This window comes from Danio rerio, chromosome 17 (genome assembly GCF_052040795.2).
Source record: "Danio rerio strain M-AB ecotype USA chromosome 17, GRCz13ab, whole genome shotgun sequence".
Lineage (NCBI taxonomy): Eukaryota > Metazoa > Chordata > Actinopteri > Cypriniformes > Danionidae > Danio > Danio rerio.
In genome coordinates, this window is record NC_141037.1 from 55,232,220 (window position 1) to 55,249,603 (window position 17,384).

The following is a 17,384-nucleotide window of genomic DNA, read 5'->3' on the forward strand; positions in this document are numbered from 1 at the left end:
GTAAACTAAATTGGCCGTAGTGGATGAGTGTGAATGAGTGTGTATGGGTGTTTCCCAATACTGTATTGCAGCTTAAAGGGCATCCACTGTGTATGCTGGATAAGTTGGCGGTTTATTCCGCTGTGACGACTCCTGATGAATAAGGGAATTAAGCCAAAAGAAAATGAATGAATCAAGAATACACAGCTGTATCCCTTCTCGACCATATATGACAAGTTGTTCTAGTAAGTTGTCCTAGTCTAGTTGTCATGACAAAGACAGGTTTTGATGCATTTAGTTTTCATCTTTGTATTTAAAATGACATTACAGAGCAAATGACACTTAATGAAAGCGGTCATAAGCATGCTTTAAATCTCCATATCATGATTATAACGGTGTCATGACAGTCTTACAAACACCTCAAGTAAAGCAGTACCGATATATCTTTCGTTTCTTAGTTTCAGTAGTGTACAGCACACCTCACATGTCTTACTGTAACTCTTACTTCAAAACATTTACTAAATTAAAAAACCTCAATCCTTTTCAGACAAGACTAAAAACCAGAGTGTTGTGAATAAAGACACGGGGTACCTTATCAGACTGCGTGGCTTCATGGAACATACGAGCATCCACTGCAGCAGCTACAAGGTTGTTGGCTGCAGTAATGGCATGAATGTCACCGGTCAGATGAAGATTGAACTGAAAGAAGACGGCATCAATGAGCACATTATTTCACACATTTATTAAATAAACCAAACAGCAGGTAAGAAAGGTTACCTCTTCCATGGGAACGACTTGAGAATAGCCCCCGCCAGCAGCACCACCTACAGCAGAAATATTGGAGAGAGAAACTAGAAATGTAGCTTTCTATTGTCGCTCAAGAAAAAGCAATTATATTTTGTTTGTGTTCTGTCGTTACAACAATAGTTCAGCGATTTGGTGTTTCTCATCATTCCAAAAAACATTCGCAAACTGCCCTAGAATTGTGTGCAGTTGCAACTACACCTCCATAGCTGTAGTTAGAAGGTTGTGCTCCATTCCTAGTTATGCCCCCTAATGCTGTTCACACCAGACGTGGAACGCGCGGATAAATCCCGATATTCGCGCGTAAATTGCCGCGTGAACATGAGTTTACTCGCTTCATTCACGCGTCAAACCCCGCTTCATTCGCGTGTCAAATTCACTTCAAAACAGACGTGGATTCGCGTGATGGGCAGGGATTCGGTCTGCCCGGTGACTGTAGCTTCGTTGCTAAATGGCTAACATGGATTTTATGAAGAAAATAACAGTGTTTGTGCTTTATGAAGGCTGAAAAACAGCGTCGATACGTTTAGGACCGTGTCTGAGTCCACTACATGCTTTCAGAGGTGCATCCAGCTCTGTGAGCTCATAAACTCATCAAGAAACTGAACCTGGATCACGGAGGCTTTCAACGGTGCTTCTGACTGAGCCCAGCCCAGTTTGATGACTTGTTGTCGGTGTCGCCTGGAGGATTTGCCCCGGGACACCATCAACAGGTTTTATGTCACAATCACGCCCCCACAAGAGCAAGCTTCTGATTGGTTAACGCGGCGCGAATGTCCGCTGAAGTTCAGAATTTCCAACTCGAGAGATTTGCGCTATTCGCACCGCGCCATTCACGTCATTCGCTCCACGCCATTCGCGCATATCGCGCCGCAGGATGTCTATTCGCGGTTTGCATTGCTTACCATGTAAATCACTCGCGCTTGACGCACGTTCCGCGTCTGGTTTGAAAGCAGCATAAGACTTATTCTTTTTGAATGTTTCAACATCTACTTTTTGAATAATTTATGACATGGAAGGGATGGACATGGTCAGCAACAATACTCGGGTAGACTGTGGCATTGACACGATGCTCAATTGGTACTAATGGTCCAAGAAAATATCCCCCACAAAATTACACCACCACCATCTGCCTGAACTGTTGCTACAAGCCAGGATGGATCCATGCTTTCATGTTGTTGACACCAAATTGTGGCCCGACCATCCGAATGTTGCAGCAGAAATGGAGACTCCTCAGTCCAGGCAACGTTTTTCCAGTTCTATTTTCCAGTTTTGGTGAGCCTGTGTGAATTGTAGCCTCAGTTTCCTGTTCTTAGCTGACAGGGGCGGCACCCGGTGTGGTCTTCTGCTGCTGTAGCCCATCTGCCTCAAGGCTGTTGTGTGTTCAGAGATGCTCTTCTGCAGATCTCAGTTGTAACAAGTGCTTATTTGAGTTACTGTTGCCTTTCTATCAGCTTGAACCAGTCTGGCCATTCTCCTCTGACATCAATAAGGCATTTGCGTCCACAGAACTGCCGCTCACTGGATATTTTCTCTTTTTCAGACTATTCTCTGTAAACCCTAGAGATGGTTGTGCGTGAAAATTCCAGTAGATCAGCAGTTTTTGAAACACTCAGAGCAGCCCGTCTGGCACCAACAACTATGCCACGTTCAAAGTCACTTAAATCCCCTTTCTTCCCCTTTCTTCCCCTTTCTTCCACATTCTGATGCTCGGTTTGACCTGCAGCAGATCGTCTTGACCATGTCTACATGCCTCGAGTTGTTGCCATGTTACTGGCTGATCAGAAATTCGCGTTAATGAGCTGTTGGACAGGTGTACCTAATAAAGGTAATGGCTGATGAGCGTATATGATTTATAGGCTACATGAGATTGACCTATTGTTTTATATTTCAGAATTCGCTTGTTAAGTGGTGACGTGTTGGTTACGTGTGTAATACTGTTTCCGGGTCGTAGCCACCACTCATTTCAGTTGATAAACAATTCGATTATGATCACTTTTCATTTATATCACACATTAAAGTTATTTTTATATAAAGTCATAGTGTACACAACAATCTCTGGGCTTGCTGCATAACAAGTACCGAAATGAACAATTTATAAAAAAATTTATCACTTTCTGGCCATCGAATATTAGGCAAAGACAAATACAATGCGATCGTGATTTTCGAAAGTATTGAATCGCTTTCTAAACGTTTATAATTACCATTTCATTTGTCTCCAAATACAGTTGAATGGAGCGCTTGGACCCGGAAGCAGCTTCGTGTGAAGTCACACTTAACAAGCGGATAGATTATAGAATATTCTCCACAATGTTTGTAAAAGAGGGCGAGGCATTGGCGCAGTAAGTAGTGCTGTCGCCACACAGCAAGAAGGTCGCTGGTTCGAACCTCGGCTCAGTTGGCGTTTCTGTGTGGAGTTTGCATGTTCTCCCTGCCTTCGCGTGGGTTTCCTCCGGGTGCTCCGGTTTCCCCCACAGTCCAAAGACATGCGGTACAGGTGAATTGGATAGTCCATAGTGTATGAGTGTGTGTGAGTGAGTGTGTGGATGTTTCCCAGAGATGGGTTGCGGCTGGAAGGGCATCCGCTGCGTAAAAACTTGCTGAATAAGTTGGCGGTTCATTCCGCTGTGGCGACCCTGGATTAATAAAGGGACTAAGCCGACAAGAAAATGAATGAATGAATGAAATGTTTGTAAAAGAAATAAAGACCCTTTTTGTGCCGTTTCAGTTTATAAGAAAAACTAATGCTTGTTTTTACCAAAACTAATATTGAATTTTTTTAAAAAGTGTGTATGATAATATCATGTAAAATAATAAAACCTGTACAAAAATAAATAAATAAATAAATTAAAAAAATCACCCTGCCCTGTTTAGAACGTCATTATGGACGTTTTACATATAAACTAATGTGGACCAATCGATGAATCTGTGACAGAGAAACTACGGTTTTGGGAAAAACTTATCACAACATTGTTTCTTTCCTACCAACAATTCATCGTACTACAGTAGTTCAGCCGTGACTTATGTTGTTGTTTGGGAAACTAATCCCAGGCAGTCTCAAATTAAAATAAAACAACTTTGGATTTACGCAAATGACAAGAGCCGCCCAATTAAGAAATCTGTATTCATACAGGGAATTCACAGAATTTAGCGTAACATTTGTAAACTCTAAAACATTACCTTTGATGCCAAACGTTGGGCCTTGTGATGGCTGCCGCACACACGCAAATGCATTGAGTTTGAGATGAGCTCCGAGAGCTTGAACCAACCCTATTGTGGTGGTGCTCTTTCCTTCACCCAGAGGAGTCGGAGTGATTCTGCGTTAAACAAGATGTTACCTTCTAGCACAAGAATCAAAATAGAAGCCAAAATGTGAACTATATGAAGTATAATACTTCCAAGGAAAAAAATAAACGTAAACAGAGAATCAAATTACCCTGTTACAACCACATATTTGCCATCAAGCTGAGTCTGCAGTCGATCAATGGTTTTTAGTTGGACTTTGGCCTTGGTCCTGCCGTAGAGCTCAACTTCATCCGAAAGAAGACCAATTTCCTTAGCAAGACACTCGATGGGTTTAGGAACACAGGAGCGAGAGATGGCCACATCACTGTATGACAAAATAACAACAAATGCAGCTATTACACTGGCAAGAACAAAAACTGATACTGAACAGCATTTGATTTACTTAGAAATTCAATTTCTCAAAGCTGATAGAGTACTTGTTTCTTTTTTGCCCATTGTAATCTGTCATCAGATCTCAGCTTTCAAATAGAAATATGCTAATATTTATTAAATCATTATATTGTCATAATGAGTATGCACAATATTGATATTGTGGGCAAGTTAATATGTGAAATTGTGAAAATGTATTTGTTAATTAAACTTTTAAAGTGCCTTTTAAAGAATATTCAGATCGATATATTGGGGATAATTTAATATTTCTATATTATTTTACATTTCTCATTAATCTGATGTATGGCACTGAAAATTTGATGGCTATTTATAGGTCTTTTTTGCTCATTAACTCTCTACAGCAAGGTTCCAACACAATTCAGTTGTATTTTTTATGAACTTTAACATATTACTATAATATAGCTATTCCCTGTTGTTCATCTTAAAGGGCACCTATGATCAAAATCATCTTTTGTAAGCTATTAAGACAGAACTGTGTGTAGGTATAATGTGTCAACAGTCATACTGGGGTGATATAAACGCAATAAGTCTCTTTTTTTTATTTCCTGACGTTAAAATAGGATTCAAATCCCTCCCATTTTGACAAGTGGTGCTCGCTGCAGAGCCATTTGAGGAGAGCTGAGCTCCAGCGAGGGGGAGCTTAAGCTTGAGCTCCACCTTTTTTGCACTTCTTCTACGAGTGATGTCACTGGGGGTAGGGTTAGGGGTGGGGTTGGTGTACGCATTAAAACAGCTTACAGGAGGAGGAGCGACAGCTCATGCTCCCCCTAGGAGTGCAGTTCCCCTCCCCACTGAATTGATAGACAGCTGCGTATTAACATGTCTCCGTAGTAACATGTCTAATCATACTAACAAGACAGGACATGCGCAAAGCAACCGGGAATAAAAGGTCTGTTCAGTTTGCTAGGATCACCAATCATCATCAAATGTGATCAAGAGTGAGTTTTACAAGTTTAACATGTTTTAAAACATTGTATGTGCATAATGAATTACAACGATTTTAGCCTCTTTACTTCATCAGCACAGCCGCGTGTCAGAACAATTATAAAAGAAGACGCTTCAATCCCGGTTTGTGGATGTTAAATCAGGTTTATTTTGTTATTTTTTTTATTTTCAACATAACAGATCTCCATACAGCAATGGAGATTAGCCTGTATCCTGTCACATTTGCCATGCAAAAACAGTGCAAAGCTTAACACCTGTGCTGTGTGTGTGTGTGTGTGTGTGTGTGTATATGTGTGTGACCTTTGTAATCATTCAATAAACAAAGTTCTTACTGTAGTATTTTCTCACAAACGTTATGCGAGGCCATTAAGTGAGACGCAGTCGAGGGCAAAGATTAAGGTACACTGACAGGCACGTGGAAACGGCTGGCAGGGAGGACTAGCATTAAAGGCACAGTACACAAAAACGGCAACAAGCTGTTTAGAGCTAAAAATCACAAACTTCTGAAAGGTATAATAAATAATCTGATGGGTGTTTTCAGCTAAAACTTTACAGACACATTGTGTAGACAAAAAAAAAAACTCATATTAAATCTGGAAAAAAAGGGGGTAAACTAGGTGCCCTTTAATGTATTAACTAACTAACCAACTAAACTTCTACTAATCAGACTTTGTTTTAATGGGTTACCTATTGTATTTTGGAAATTTGCTATTCGATTAAAATATATATATTTACTCTAAAACACCAAGTATTTTTTGGTCGTTACACCTGATAATCATTTATTCAGCTTGGGTTAATATCACAGTAATATCGTATATTGTGATAAAAGCTTCAGCAACTAGATAATTCAACTCGAAGACCACTTTTAAAATAATGTTGTGCTAATTAAAACAAAGCATGAATCACTGCATTATGTATTAACACTATGGGCCCTATCATACACCCGGCGCAGTGTGACGCAAGGCGTGGCGCAGTAGTCTTTTGGTAGTTTCAGCTTGGCGCAAGAGTGGTTTTGAGGCGTTGCGCTACGCTGTTTAAATAGCAAATGCATTAGTGCTCATTTGTGCGCCCATAGGCGTTCTGGTCTAAAAAGGAAGGTGTTCTGAGGCGGACTGCTGGCGCGTTGCTATTTTGAGAAACTATAATAGATTTTTCATTAGACCAAAACTAACCCGGTCTAAACTCCAGCGCAGAGTTGCGCCTCGCTTACACACTGCTTAATACGCACAAGAGAGCAATAGGCAAATATCTTTACATATGAAAAAATGTAAATATTAAGGATATATATAGGATATAATAAGAATAGATATAGAATATAAATATAAAGGATTAAAATATTACAAAACATATTATTTTCTAGCCCACATAAATATGAAAAATCACTGCTTTTATGTCTTCTTCATCTCGGGAGGCTTTTTCAGTTCATTCATAACAATTTGCTTTTGTATAATGTTATTATTATTAGCAGTATTATTTATTATATACATTTTTATATTTGTTTTATTAAAAACAAGCTTAGATTTGCCCACCTGTCAGGTTTTAGACCATATGGGGCACAGCATGTGTTTTAGGATAAAACTCAGGTTTTTGAGCACATTTTGTGATTATTGTTCATTTATTCGTTTGCTGGAAATTAGAACTGAATTTAGAAATAGTTTTGAAACGAATATTTGCGCTTAACAAACAAAATGAATTGTTTATAGGCTAACTGATGTCTGTGCGTAAAGGTTTCCCTATCCAAGAGCGAAAGTAGATCCATTATCTCTCATTCTCACGCAGTAGATGCTCTGTTTAACAGTTTTCTGTTAAAAAAAACTGTTAACTGTTTGCTTGTGAAATGCTCATTTTTTCCACTTAGACGTACTTTGCGTCCTGTAAATAGCGAATGCGCTCTTGGCGCGACGCAGCTGGCTCTTAAAGGGAATGGGAGATGAGACTCTAATTGGTTTATTCTTAAAACACACTTATAACTATTTAAGAAAATAAACTCAACCCTTTTAGACCATGCGCCGAAGGGCAAGGCAGATTTCCCGTCCTTAAATTTGCAAAAACGCGTCCTGACACGCCCTGAAAGCATTTGCGCCCTGCGTTTTGCGCTCTGCGCATGGACCACCAAAATAGAACCCTAGCACTCTACAAGAGAAGGAAACTTTATTTCATGGCATATGTGAGTGTACTGAACGTCTTTTTTGGTGTCAAATCATTTGTAAAGTAATTCTGCAAAGTGTTTGACTGTCTAGACCAGGGGTCTCAAACTCGCGGCCCGCGGGCCATTTGCGGCTCTCAGTGCAATATTTTGTGGCCTGTGCCGACCGCTGTACACTGACAGAATCAGCGGAGCGGGGAGAGAGAGTGCTCCCCGCTCCGCTGATTCTATCCGTACACAGCGGTCACTGGCATTCCCCGCCCGCCGTGTAAACAAAGGGGCGGGGATGCCGGTGGCGTCACCACGTACCCCGCCCCTTTGTTAGACGCTGTGACGGGAACTCGCGCCGGCCAGAACCAAGGTAAGCTGTTCCCGCCCCTGCCTGCCACTTAGCTACCTAGCTACAGCCTGTATCTTACAGGGCTCGAAATTGCGACCATTTTGGTCGCATATGCGCCCGAAAATTAATCTATGCGACCTCATAATATATATGGGCGGATTAGTGCGACTGCTGATAATGGTTGTAGTGCGACCTGTTTTGTTTTTTTCTAAAAACGTGCTGAATCGCTCTTCCCTGCCGCTATATTGGTTCATATTAGCTGTCAATCACTCAAGGTATTCCGCTGTCAGATGACAGGGAAGGAGCTTTAATGACCACGGGAAATGCAAACGGCTGAACTGAAGAGTAAAAACTTAAAGCCCACAGGTTTGCAAACCCCACCTAAAATTGAGGCGCAGATGAGAGCAATCATGACACGTCACGTGGTGAATAATGATCCACCAGCTGAGATCAATCGAGTACGCGCTTCTTGGAGAAGGCGCCCGAATCTCCATGCGTTGCATTCACTGCGTGTTCAGCGCAAATGTCCGCTAAAAGTCAAATCTAATACTGTACATATCATCGCCAAAGAAGCTCGCCTTTACTAAGTTTACACTGAAACTGCGGCTCATAACCAAGACCGGTATTGTGCGGACGGTTCGTGCAAGAATCCTGCTCTGCCTGCTCATAAATTGGGTCGGCTGACTCGCCTGCTTTTCCACTAACACAGAAACATGAAGATCAGCTCAGACTGAACCTTTAAATTGACACAAACTGAAACCAAAACTTTTAAAGAGTGATAGAAGTGAGACTTTACTTTCTTTCCTTTGTCTATTCTTTTTTGAGGTGTATATTATTTTTATATTTATTTACTGATGACTGCTTTGCAGCTTTCATCATTGAATTGAATGATTTATTATAATCTTTTGTTTGTTTTGTAGCAGAAATATTATTTATTAAATTGACATGCATATAAAAACAGCAGTACAAAATAAATATTTCTTACTGCAATGCTTCATTTTTGTTTGATGCAAACTACAATTATTTTTCATAAAGTAACAGACTTTTTATAGCAGATAACCTATATTCATGCACATTCAAGGCAGTATCATAATGAGAAATGGAATTCATTGTTACTATTATTGTCATTTTTTATCATCATTAATATTCTATGGCCTAATTATTAGACATTCATTTTGGAATTATTGCACACAAATATCAATGTCTTCACAGCATTAGTTAGATAGTTGTTTCTGGTTTTTGTCAGTCCTATTGATGTTGTTTTAAAATACAATAAATCCTTTAAAAACCAATTTGCAGCGGTGCTCATTCAGTTTTGGTGGGTGCTCCTAAATTTTTTCTGGTGCTCCTAAATTTATTTTGGTGCTCCTAAATATTTGAAGTTGGGAGCACCGGTGCTACCAAGTAAAAAAGTTAATTTCTAGCCCTTTCTTATATATATTATAGGTAGATACAGACTGGTACAGACTGATGTGACTGGAGTGGGGCGGGGGTGTTTTATTTATACATATATACGCCTTTTTTTTTAGGTGAGGGAATGGAAGTTTTGAGTGAGTTCCCCCACTTTTTTCCCTAGGACTTGGCCTTTTTGGGAGCACATATTTGTGTGAGAAGTTATTCTCCACCTTGAACTTCAATAAGTCAAAGTACAGGTCTAGACTTAATGATGATCATCTTCAAGCCATACTGAGGGTCTCAACTGCTTCCGCTCTAAAGCCAAATGTGGTTCAGATTTGTGAGAAGAAGCGCTGTCAAGTCTCTGGCAGCAAGAAGTAGGCAAAAGATGCCATGTTCAGAAGAACTGTTCATAATCTTCACTCAATGTTCTATTAATGTTCAGGACACTTCATGTTCAGAAAAAATAATTAAAACTGTTAATAATGACATTTGAGGACTTTTTTTGTGTGAAATCCCTTATGCGGCCCAACCTCACCCAGACTTTGCCTCCTGCGGCCCCCAGGTAAATTGAGTTTGAGACCCCTGGTCTAGACTGTGACTCCTTTGCTGAATTGATGGACACTGACGCATGGTATATAGACTAGCATGTTATTGCCGTTTTATTTCATTTGATTATTTTTGTTTGCTTATGTATTATTTATATATTCATTTATTTTCTTTCTTTGAAAGTGTATTGAATGATTGGGAGTTCATGTATTGTTATAATTGTATTTTTATTTAGTTAATAAAAATATAAACCTTCATCTGTAAACCAGTTTGACAATTTAAAAAAAAAATAAATGTAATAAATAAATAACTCTAGCCCTCTGCCTCCCCAGCACCACCTGCCAAGTAGATCTGCTATTAAGGCAGGTCCTCCTCTTTCTAGTAGCAGAATGTTCTCATTCGTTTATTGATCAGGCTTTAAAATCAAGCAAGCCGACTACTGCTTTAGCAGCAGCGTAGCAGAACTAACCCACCAAGACCAAATTTATGCATGTTCTAATTACATTAAAAACATAATTTACAAACCATCCCAAGAGTTGTCATGAGTGAAAACCTTCTAACCTGGGAACAGGACGCAGCAGGTTGAGTGTGGGGTAATTTATGGTCCACTTCCCAGGTTTTTGTGCTTGAAGGAAATGCTTGGCACTCAATACTGTGTTCTGAGAAATAAAGCAGCAAACATTGAAATGTATATGATCCATGATAAATCCACATACTACACTGATTTCAAATACTTCAGCTTCAGGAGGTGTAAAATGTCCTGAGAAGAAAGCTATTGATGAATATCGTAAAGACAGTAGCAGCCCATCATACACCTGGAGCATTAAGATGCAAGACAATTAGTTGCTATTTTCCTATTTTCAGACCAGCTCAACAGTAGTTTTCACATTTTGTGCCATGTTGTTTAAATAGCAAATCAATTTGTGCCAGTTTCTGGACTCATGTGTGTAAAATAGAGGTGTTAAGGCACATTGTTGGCGCGTTGCTATTTTGAGGAACTAAAGTAGACTGCACCATTGACCAACTGAAAGAAGGTCTTAAGTCAAGGGCAGAGAGTGTTAATTATGCATCTATGCAGGTCCAACTGCTTACACATTGCTGACATACACAGGATGAATGAAATGAATGAACACAAGTGCTTATTTGTAAAGTATAGAAAAGAAAAGAATTAAAATCCCGAATATTCGTCAGATTAGTTTAAAATATACCCATTCTGTAATGATGAGCAGCAATCTAACCCTTATACACTTTAGAACATTCGTTCTACAAGTCTGACAAGGAACTACAACTCCCGTCATGCACCTCACACACACACCAGTTCCAGGTTATCCATGATTGCGCACACACAGCTGATTATCATAAGGACTAATGACCAGGACTATTTACACACCTCACTTTGACACACACACAGAGACTTGTTGGATTCTACCTGTAACATTACGAAGTGTTCTCCTTTAGTCGTTTTGCGTTTGACCCTTGTCTTGTTCCCTTGTTTATGTTGTCTGCTGCCTGTATTCATGTCTTTGCCTGTGACCTCGATTACGCTTCTGGATTGCCCTTTATGCTAACATTTGCTCCTGATTGTGACCATTGCCTGCCTGACCCCGATTCCGAATAAAGCTGCACGTGGATACTCACTCCATTGTCACCTGACTCCCCTTTGTTTACACATTTGATTGTCTTGGTATGTCAAGACACGAGATGCATATTGATGATGTAACCAACATGGTTATTATGGCTTATAACCTATGCTGTGTTCCTGACGACCTGGAATTTGGAGTTTTCCTAAATGTAAATAATGTCTCTTGAACCCCGCTAGAAGTGTTCTGTACTCAGTTTACATTATTCCTAATTTCCCTTACATGCCCATTAAGGAAATTATGTTTTTATTTAAGAACAGTTGTTTGAAAGTTTATGCACTTTAAAAAGTGGGTATCTATTTATTTTAATAAAAGATGCAATCATTAATTTAGTTTCGATTTGCTTAATTTGCTTGCTTACTCCATCTTGAGGGCATAGAAGACAGTACAGTACTTTTCTCTAGAATGTTAAATATTATAGAAATTAAGTATAATTTAAGAAAGAAAATTGAATTTGGGTTTTCAGCCATATTGACAGGCCTACTTCAAACCTGTCGTTGTTCCATGTCTTCAATAAACCTTGACAAGTATCTTTTAAAGGGTCACGAAACACCAAAACACATTTTTTGAGCTGTTGACAGTCATATATGTGTCCCACACTGCTAAAAAACACTATTAGGACACCTATATTTCACTAAAAAGTGTAAATTGGTTGTTTTTGCGTTATTTAAAGCAAATTCGTACTTCCGGTTTGAAACAAATTTTTGAAGCTGCGTCACGGTCATGACATAATAGCGTGTATTCCAGCGTGCAGACTGGACGTCTGTGCCAGAGTGAGTCTTATTACGTCTTACAGTGTGATGCATTAATGCATGAGTAAGGCTTGGTTCAAACCAATCAGCGCGCTCTATTGTGCAACTTCATTAATATTCATTACTGTCACAGTGTTTAGACGACAGAGACGCCACGATGTATTGGCAAAACAAGTGTGAAGTGTTGCTTTTATAGTTTGCTGTAGTTAAGTTTCGTTTTCATTTTCTCTCTGTGAGAGCTCAGAGTCACGTGTGGATTAACAGTGTACGCGACGCTCGACAACAATAACTTACGTGTCTAAGGAGGATTATTGTTTACCTAAGAGCTGTTCTCATCTGCAAACGCTGAGATCCAGATTCGCTTGTAGTCTCCTCTTAATAAAGACGCGGCTCTAGTTGCTGGTGATTGTCCTGTCTCTACAGATTTGGTAAGTGAGCGACCAGTGCTCTTTGTTTACTCAGTTTGTTCGTATCGAACAAACTATTGCACCGAGTGTAAACATGTTAGCACTACAACCAATTTTTAACCTCGTGTAGGATTTTTACAGCATTTTGTGACCGGAATAACACACGCGGCTTTCTGATGCTACCTGCCGTGTGCATCTAAGTTTCCAGGAAATGCTGAGGTTTTTTTTCTCTCATTCGCCGTGCGGTATCAAACATTGCATGAAAAATACACGCTTACAGCAGTTCCTCGAATCAAATATCTCGTTTGTCGCGAGGGACATGAATGAATTCTCTTAATGAAAGACAGTTAAAGTCCACCATTTAATAATTTGGCAAATAATTCGACTACAGATGCCCATGTAAACACAGTCGCGTGCCCAAATAGACACTCCCACACCGTGCCTCTTTTCTTCCTCCGACACTCCCCCCTAAACAGAGCTGGACACGCCCACTTTTCTGGCTTTTTTCCAAAGTAGAGGTGTGAAAACACCCTGCTCAAACGAGGGGGTTTCATGGCCCTTTAAAATGTAAAAGAGTATCTGCACTAAAGCAAGCTGTGAGTCTGGCCATTAGTGTGCTAAACGCAGATGTGCTGCTGTGAGCGTAAAGATATCTTCAAAAGAAACAGGAATAAATGTACCTTCATGAGCATGGCTACAGTCATTGGGCCAACTCCTCCAGGCACAGGAGTGATAAACGCAGCTCGATCTTTGGCAGAGTCATAGTGAACGTCTCCAACAACTCTCTTCCCACTTGGCCTGCTACTATCTGAGGATAAAAGAAAAAGAAAACTTAGAGAAGTTTCTTAAAATAATTGCGAGAGGAGCACATGATATGTTTGAACACGACTGGCTGCTCATCTGTAATCAGTAATAATCCAATCAGATTGATCAAAGCTTACAATTAATTAATCTGCTTTTTCCCCTCCCTTTTCTAAGGGGAGCTCTCGAGACCTACCTGATCTCGGATCCCCTTATATGTTTATTGACCGGGCCTTGGGTTCATTTATCTCCAAACTCAGGATTCTCTCCTGGGACATGACAAACCTGCTATTAACGCTAAGCATATCTAAATGGGAACATGAATTATGTATATTATCATCTGTACCACGGTTATTATAGTTTATCTTTTATTATATTTTTATCTTTCATTTCAATTCTATTTTTAAACTTGCTGTTCAGTTTATTTCAGTTTGATTCATCAATAGTTTTAGTTTTGTGTTCGCTTTTGTTAACATTTTTCTATTTTCGATTTACAGAAATCAATTTTAGTTGTACTTTTTGTAATAGTAGTTTGAGGTCCAGGACACACCAAGCCAACGACAAACAACTAGCACCAACAAAACCCAACTGTGCTGTCGACTCTCATTGGAAAAAGCTGCGCGTGAACACACCAAATGGATGAAAGTCGACAAATGAGCTGCGTTCTGTGCCTGCACAAGAGGACATATCTTTCTGCTCCACAGGGGGGGCAGTAGTGTGCTTTCTCATTCTGCAAAGAGAAACTGAACTTTCGACCGCGACTTCCACGCACAAAACGTAAACAAAGCAGCGTTGTACTATTATCACAATAACTGTCACCAACCACGAAGGGATTCGCTTGTGCAAATATCTCCGAGTCTAATAATCCAATTGTTTGGAGATATTTGGGATTACAGCCAGTGTTTTTGTGTTCCTTCTAGACTTGAATTGTTTACTTGCTATGTCACTTCACTACATCACACTTGTGCTCTGATTCGTTGCTGAATAACAAGTCAGAACATTCTCTTCAGTTGAAGGTCCGATGTCGATGTTGAATCAGGCCAACGTGATCTGATGTTAATCTGCTGTGTGGAACACACCAAACCAACTACGACTGATGAAGCCCATTGACTGACCACTGGCTTGGTGTGTCCCAGCCCTAACAGAGCCAACAGAACATATCCAATGTCGCCCAGAGCAAAGTTTAGTGTGTGCACAACTTATATTAACTTTTGTGCAAACCTCTAAGTAATAAAACTATTTGTTTGAACAAACACTGAATCCAAAACCAGATTAATGCAATGAATAAAAGTAAAAAAAAAAAATCTAAAAAATTCAGAATATTTTTCATATTGAAGATACTGTAAGTGTGATTAACCATGCCTAGTTACATTTGTTTTGGCAAATGAAGGTAGAACAAGTTTCTTGTATGTATTCATGGCTAAAGGTACTTCAATAATACTTTCAGGTCAGAGTTTCCACCACAGAATGAGTGCTTACTGATTCTGAAAAAATTATTTATTATCGCTAACTATTATTTTATTTCAGTGACTGTTGCAGGTATTGTTCTGTTTTATTTTTTTAATTTGAGAATTTTGTCTCTTTTCAGTTAACAAAGATATTTTATTTATTTATTTTTTAAACCCATAGCTTTTCTTTAATTCATTAATATAATAACCACAATATTACTCTCCTGAGATTTGTTATCACCAGTACAGTGCCAGAACACTTGTCAAGCAGGTTTGACTGGACTATATATTGACATCAAATTGGCCAAGTGCCTGTATAGGCGATAAATGTGCCTGGATAAAGAATGTTAATAGTCTTAAACAACTGGAAGCCTGAGGCTCAACAGTGTAGCAAATACACTAAAGTAGTTCTACACATTGAATGAAAATAAAGGTTTTCTCTCATAGATCTGTAATGCTGCACAATATTTAATGTTTTAGGGTGCGTTCACATCTGTAGTTCACTTCATTTGGTCTGGACCAAGGGTAATAAATGATACATTGTTGCATCTTCTGCTGTCTTTGGGTCGTTTTCACACCACACTGCTGGCTTTGGTCCGAACCAGTTGAAACGAACCAAAATGCAGTCATCTGACAAAATCCACATCTCTCATTGGCCAGATGTTGTTGAACATATTTCCTAAACTGCTTATTGATTGGTCAGAATTCACGTGCGGGAAAATGCCAATGAACTCCCGCAGGTAAACAAAACCTTTTACTCTGGATGGACGACTGCGCTGGCTGATTGTTTCCCTGCTTTAGACAAACTATACATTACGAAAATGAAGCGCAGCCGCGGCTGGAAAACAGTGTTTAATGCATCGCTCGTCACTTCAGGAGGAGACGTGAATTAATTTAGCTACATGGTCATCTTGCGGAAATATTACCAACGATCCATCAGGTAATGTTTTCCCCTCTCTCTCTCTCTGTTGGTAAAGTGCTGTCAACAAATATTTTTCCTCCATATCCCATAATGCACAGCGCATCAGCCTACGGCAGCTGAATTAGTCCAAAACAGGCAGTACTTTTTGTGGTTGGACCTGTTTTAGTTCGGATCATATTCTCACCACAAACGAACCGCTACATTGTTCGCTTGGAAGCGTACCGAGACCACCTCTTCAAGCAGGTCTCGGTACGCTTATTTGGTCCGCTTTTGGTGCGCACTCGAGAACGATTGCTGCATTCTCACCTGCCCAAATGAACCGCACCAAAAGGGGAAACGAACTCTAGTGCGATTCAATCGAACTAAATAAGGCAGGTGTGAAAGCACCCTTAAACACATGCTCTGTTGGATTAAAGTTAATTATTATTGATTAATCTTCAGTTAACACTTTTCATAAAATTAATCTTTTGTTATTAATTCATTGAGCTCAAAATTGCAAGAATTACATAAATTTAATTGAAATATAATATCTTTGTATCTTTGTTTTCCCTGTCACCTCTGGTTTGCTTGGTTTTGGCTGCTTTTCAGAGGATTGTCCTTCAGCAGTGACTAAAGTGTTAAAGTGAACTGAATTAATCTGTTCACTTAAAAAAAAAAAAAAAAAACTTCAACAATGACATTTATACTAACCTGAAGCAGTTTTCATTCAACTAAGCAACAAAGATTATACTGTTTAAAGAAATTGAGATCTTTTGGTATAGATAAATCACTCATGTGCATGTTTTACAGTTTATGCATTCAGTCACCGTTATCTTTTTCTTTGCTATGTAGGTTCAATTCTCTAAGTGTGAAAAATAAGAGTTGTTTGGAGAAAATTGTGAACCTAGGAGGAAAAATAACAGGGAGAAAACAGATGCCCATGGCTCAGTTATACCATAGTCATGTTTTAAGTAAAGCTCAGAGTATTCTGTTAGATGATTCCCATCCTATGCACCACGAGTTTTATCTTCTCCCTTCTGGTATTCGATACAGAACTCCTATTAGTAAAACTAATCTTTTTAAACTTTTATTCATCCAATCAGCTGTAAAGTCTTTAAACTTAGGGTAGAATTTGTATTGTATGATGTACTTTTGTGTATTGTGTGTGACTTGCTTGTATGCTGCAACCAAATTGCCTTCAGGAAATGAATAAAGACTGACTGAACTAATGCTACAGCAGCATTCTAACACTACTCTTCTGCCAGACTGATTTGCTGGATTGCTCCACACTCTCAGATATTGTTATGCTTCTATTCTGCATTTTGGTTAAGCTGCTTCAACAATGTAAAAAAGTGGTATAAAAATAAGTTAAAAAAATGAATTGAGTTGAATGTAAAGAGCACCTGCGATAGTGTTAATTCCACAGTCAATGACCACAGCACCAGTCTTCAGCCAATCTCCATGCACCATCTCTGGTTTGCCAATCCCAGTCACCAGGATGTCTGCCTTTCCCACCTACAGCAAATAAACAACATCTGTAACAAATGCAGAGCCAGACAGAATTTGCTGACATATCTTTTG

The 17,384-nt window shown here is 39.4% G+C and overlaps 2 protein-coding genes and 1 long non-coding RNA gene across 13 annotated transcripts in view; all 3 read right to left on the reverse strand.

The window, feature by feature from the left end:
• The window catches only part of LOC147840047 (uncharacterized), a 543,896-nt gene that overhangs the window by 382,584 nt on the left and 143,928 nt on the right, over positions 1-17,384 (reverse strand). The gene's annotated exons all lie outside the window — the stretch shown is intronic.
• Positions 1-17,384, reverse strand: part of fcf1 (FCF1 rRNA-processing protein) — a 178,250-nt gene that overhangs the window by 87,170 nt on the left and 73,696 nt on the right. The window lies entirely within an intron of this gene.
• Positions 1-17,384, reverse strand: part of mthfd1b (methylenetetrahydrofolate dehydrogenase (NADP+ dependent) 1b) — a 51,412-nt gene that overhangs the window by 21,110 nt on the left and 12,918 nt on the right. For 10 of the 11 annotated variants that reach the window (XR_015512426.1, XR_015512425.1, XR_015512432.1 and 7 more), the window contains 7 exon segments: positions 17,207-17,318; positions 13,334-13,461; positions 10,416-10,513; positions 4,220-4,393; positions 3,964-4,100; positions 757-803; positions 571-678 (listed from right to left, as the gene is read on the reverse strand). Coding sequence is in view for 2 of the 11 variants with exons in the window: in XM_087288512.1 (XP_087144638.1) it covers positions 571-678; positions 757-803; positions 3,964-4,100; positions 4,220-4,393; positions 10,416-10,513; positions 13,334-13,461; positions 17,207-17,318 (804 nt within the window). In the remaining 9 variants the exon portion in view is untranslated. 11 annotated transcript variants of the gene reach the window in all.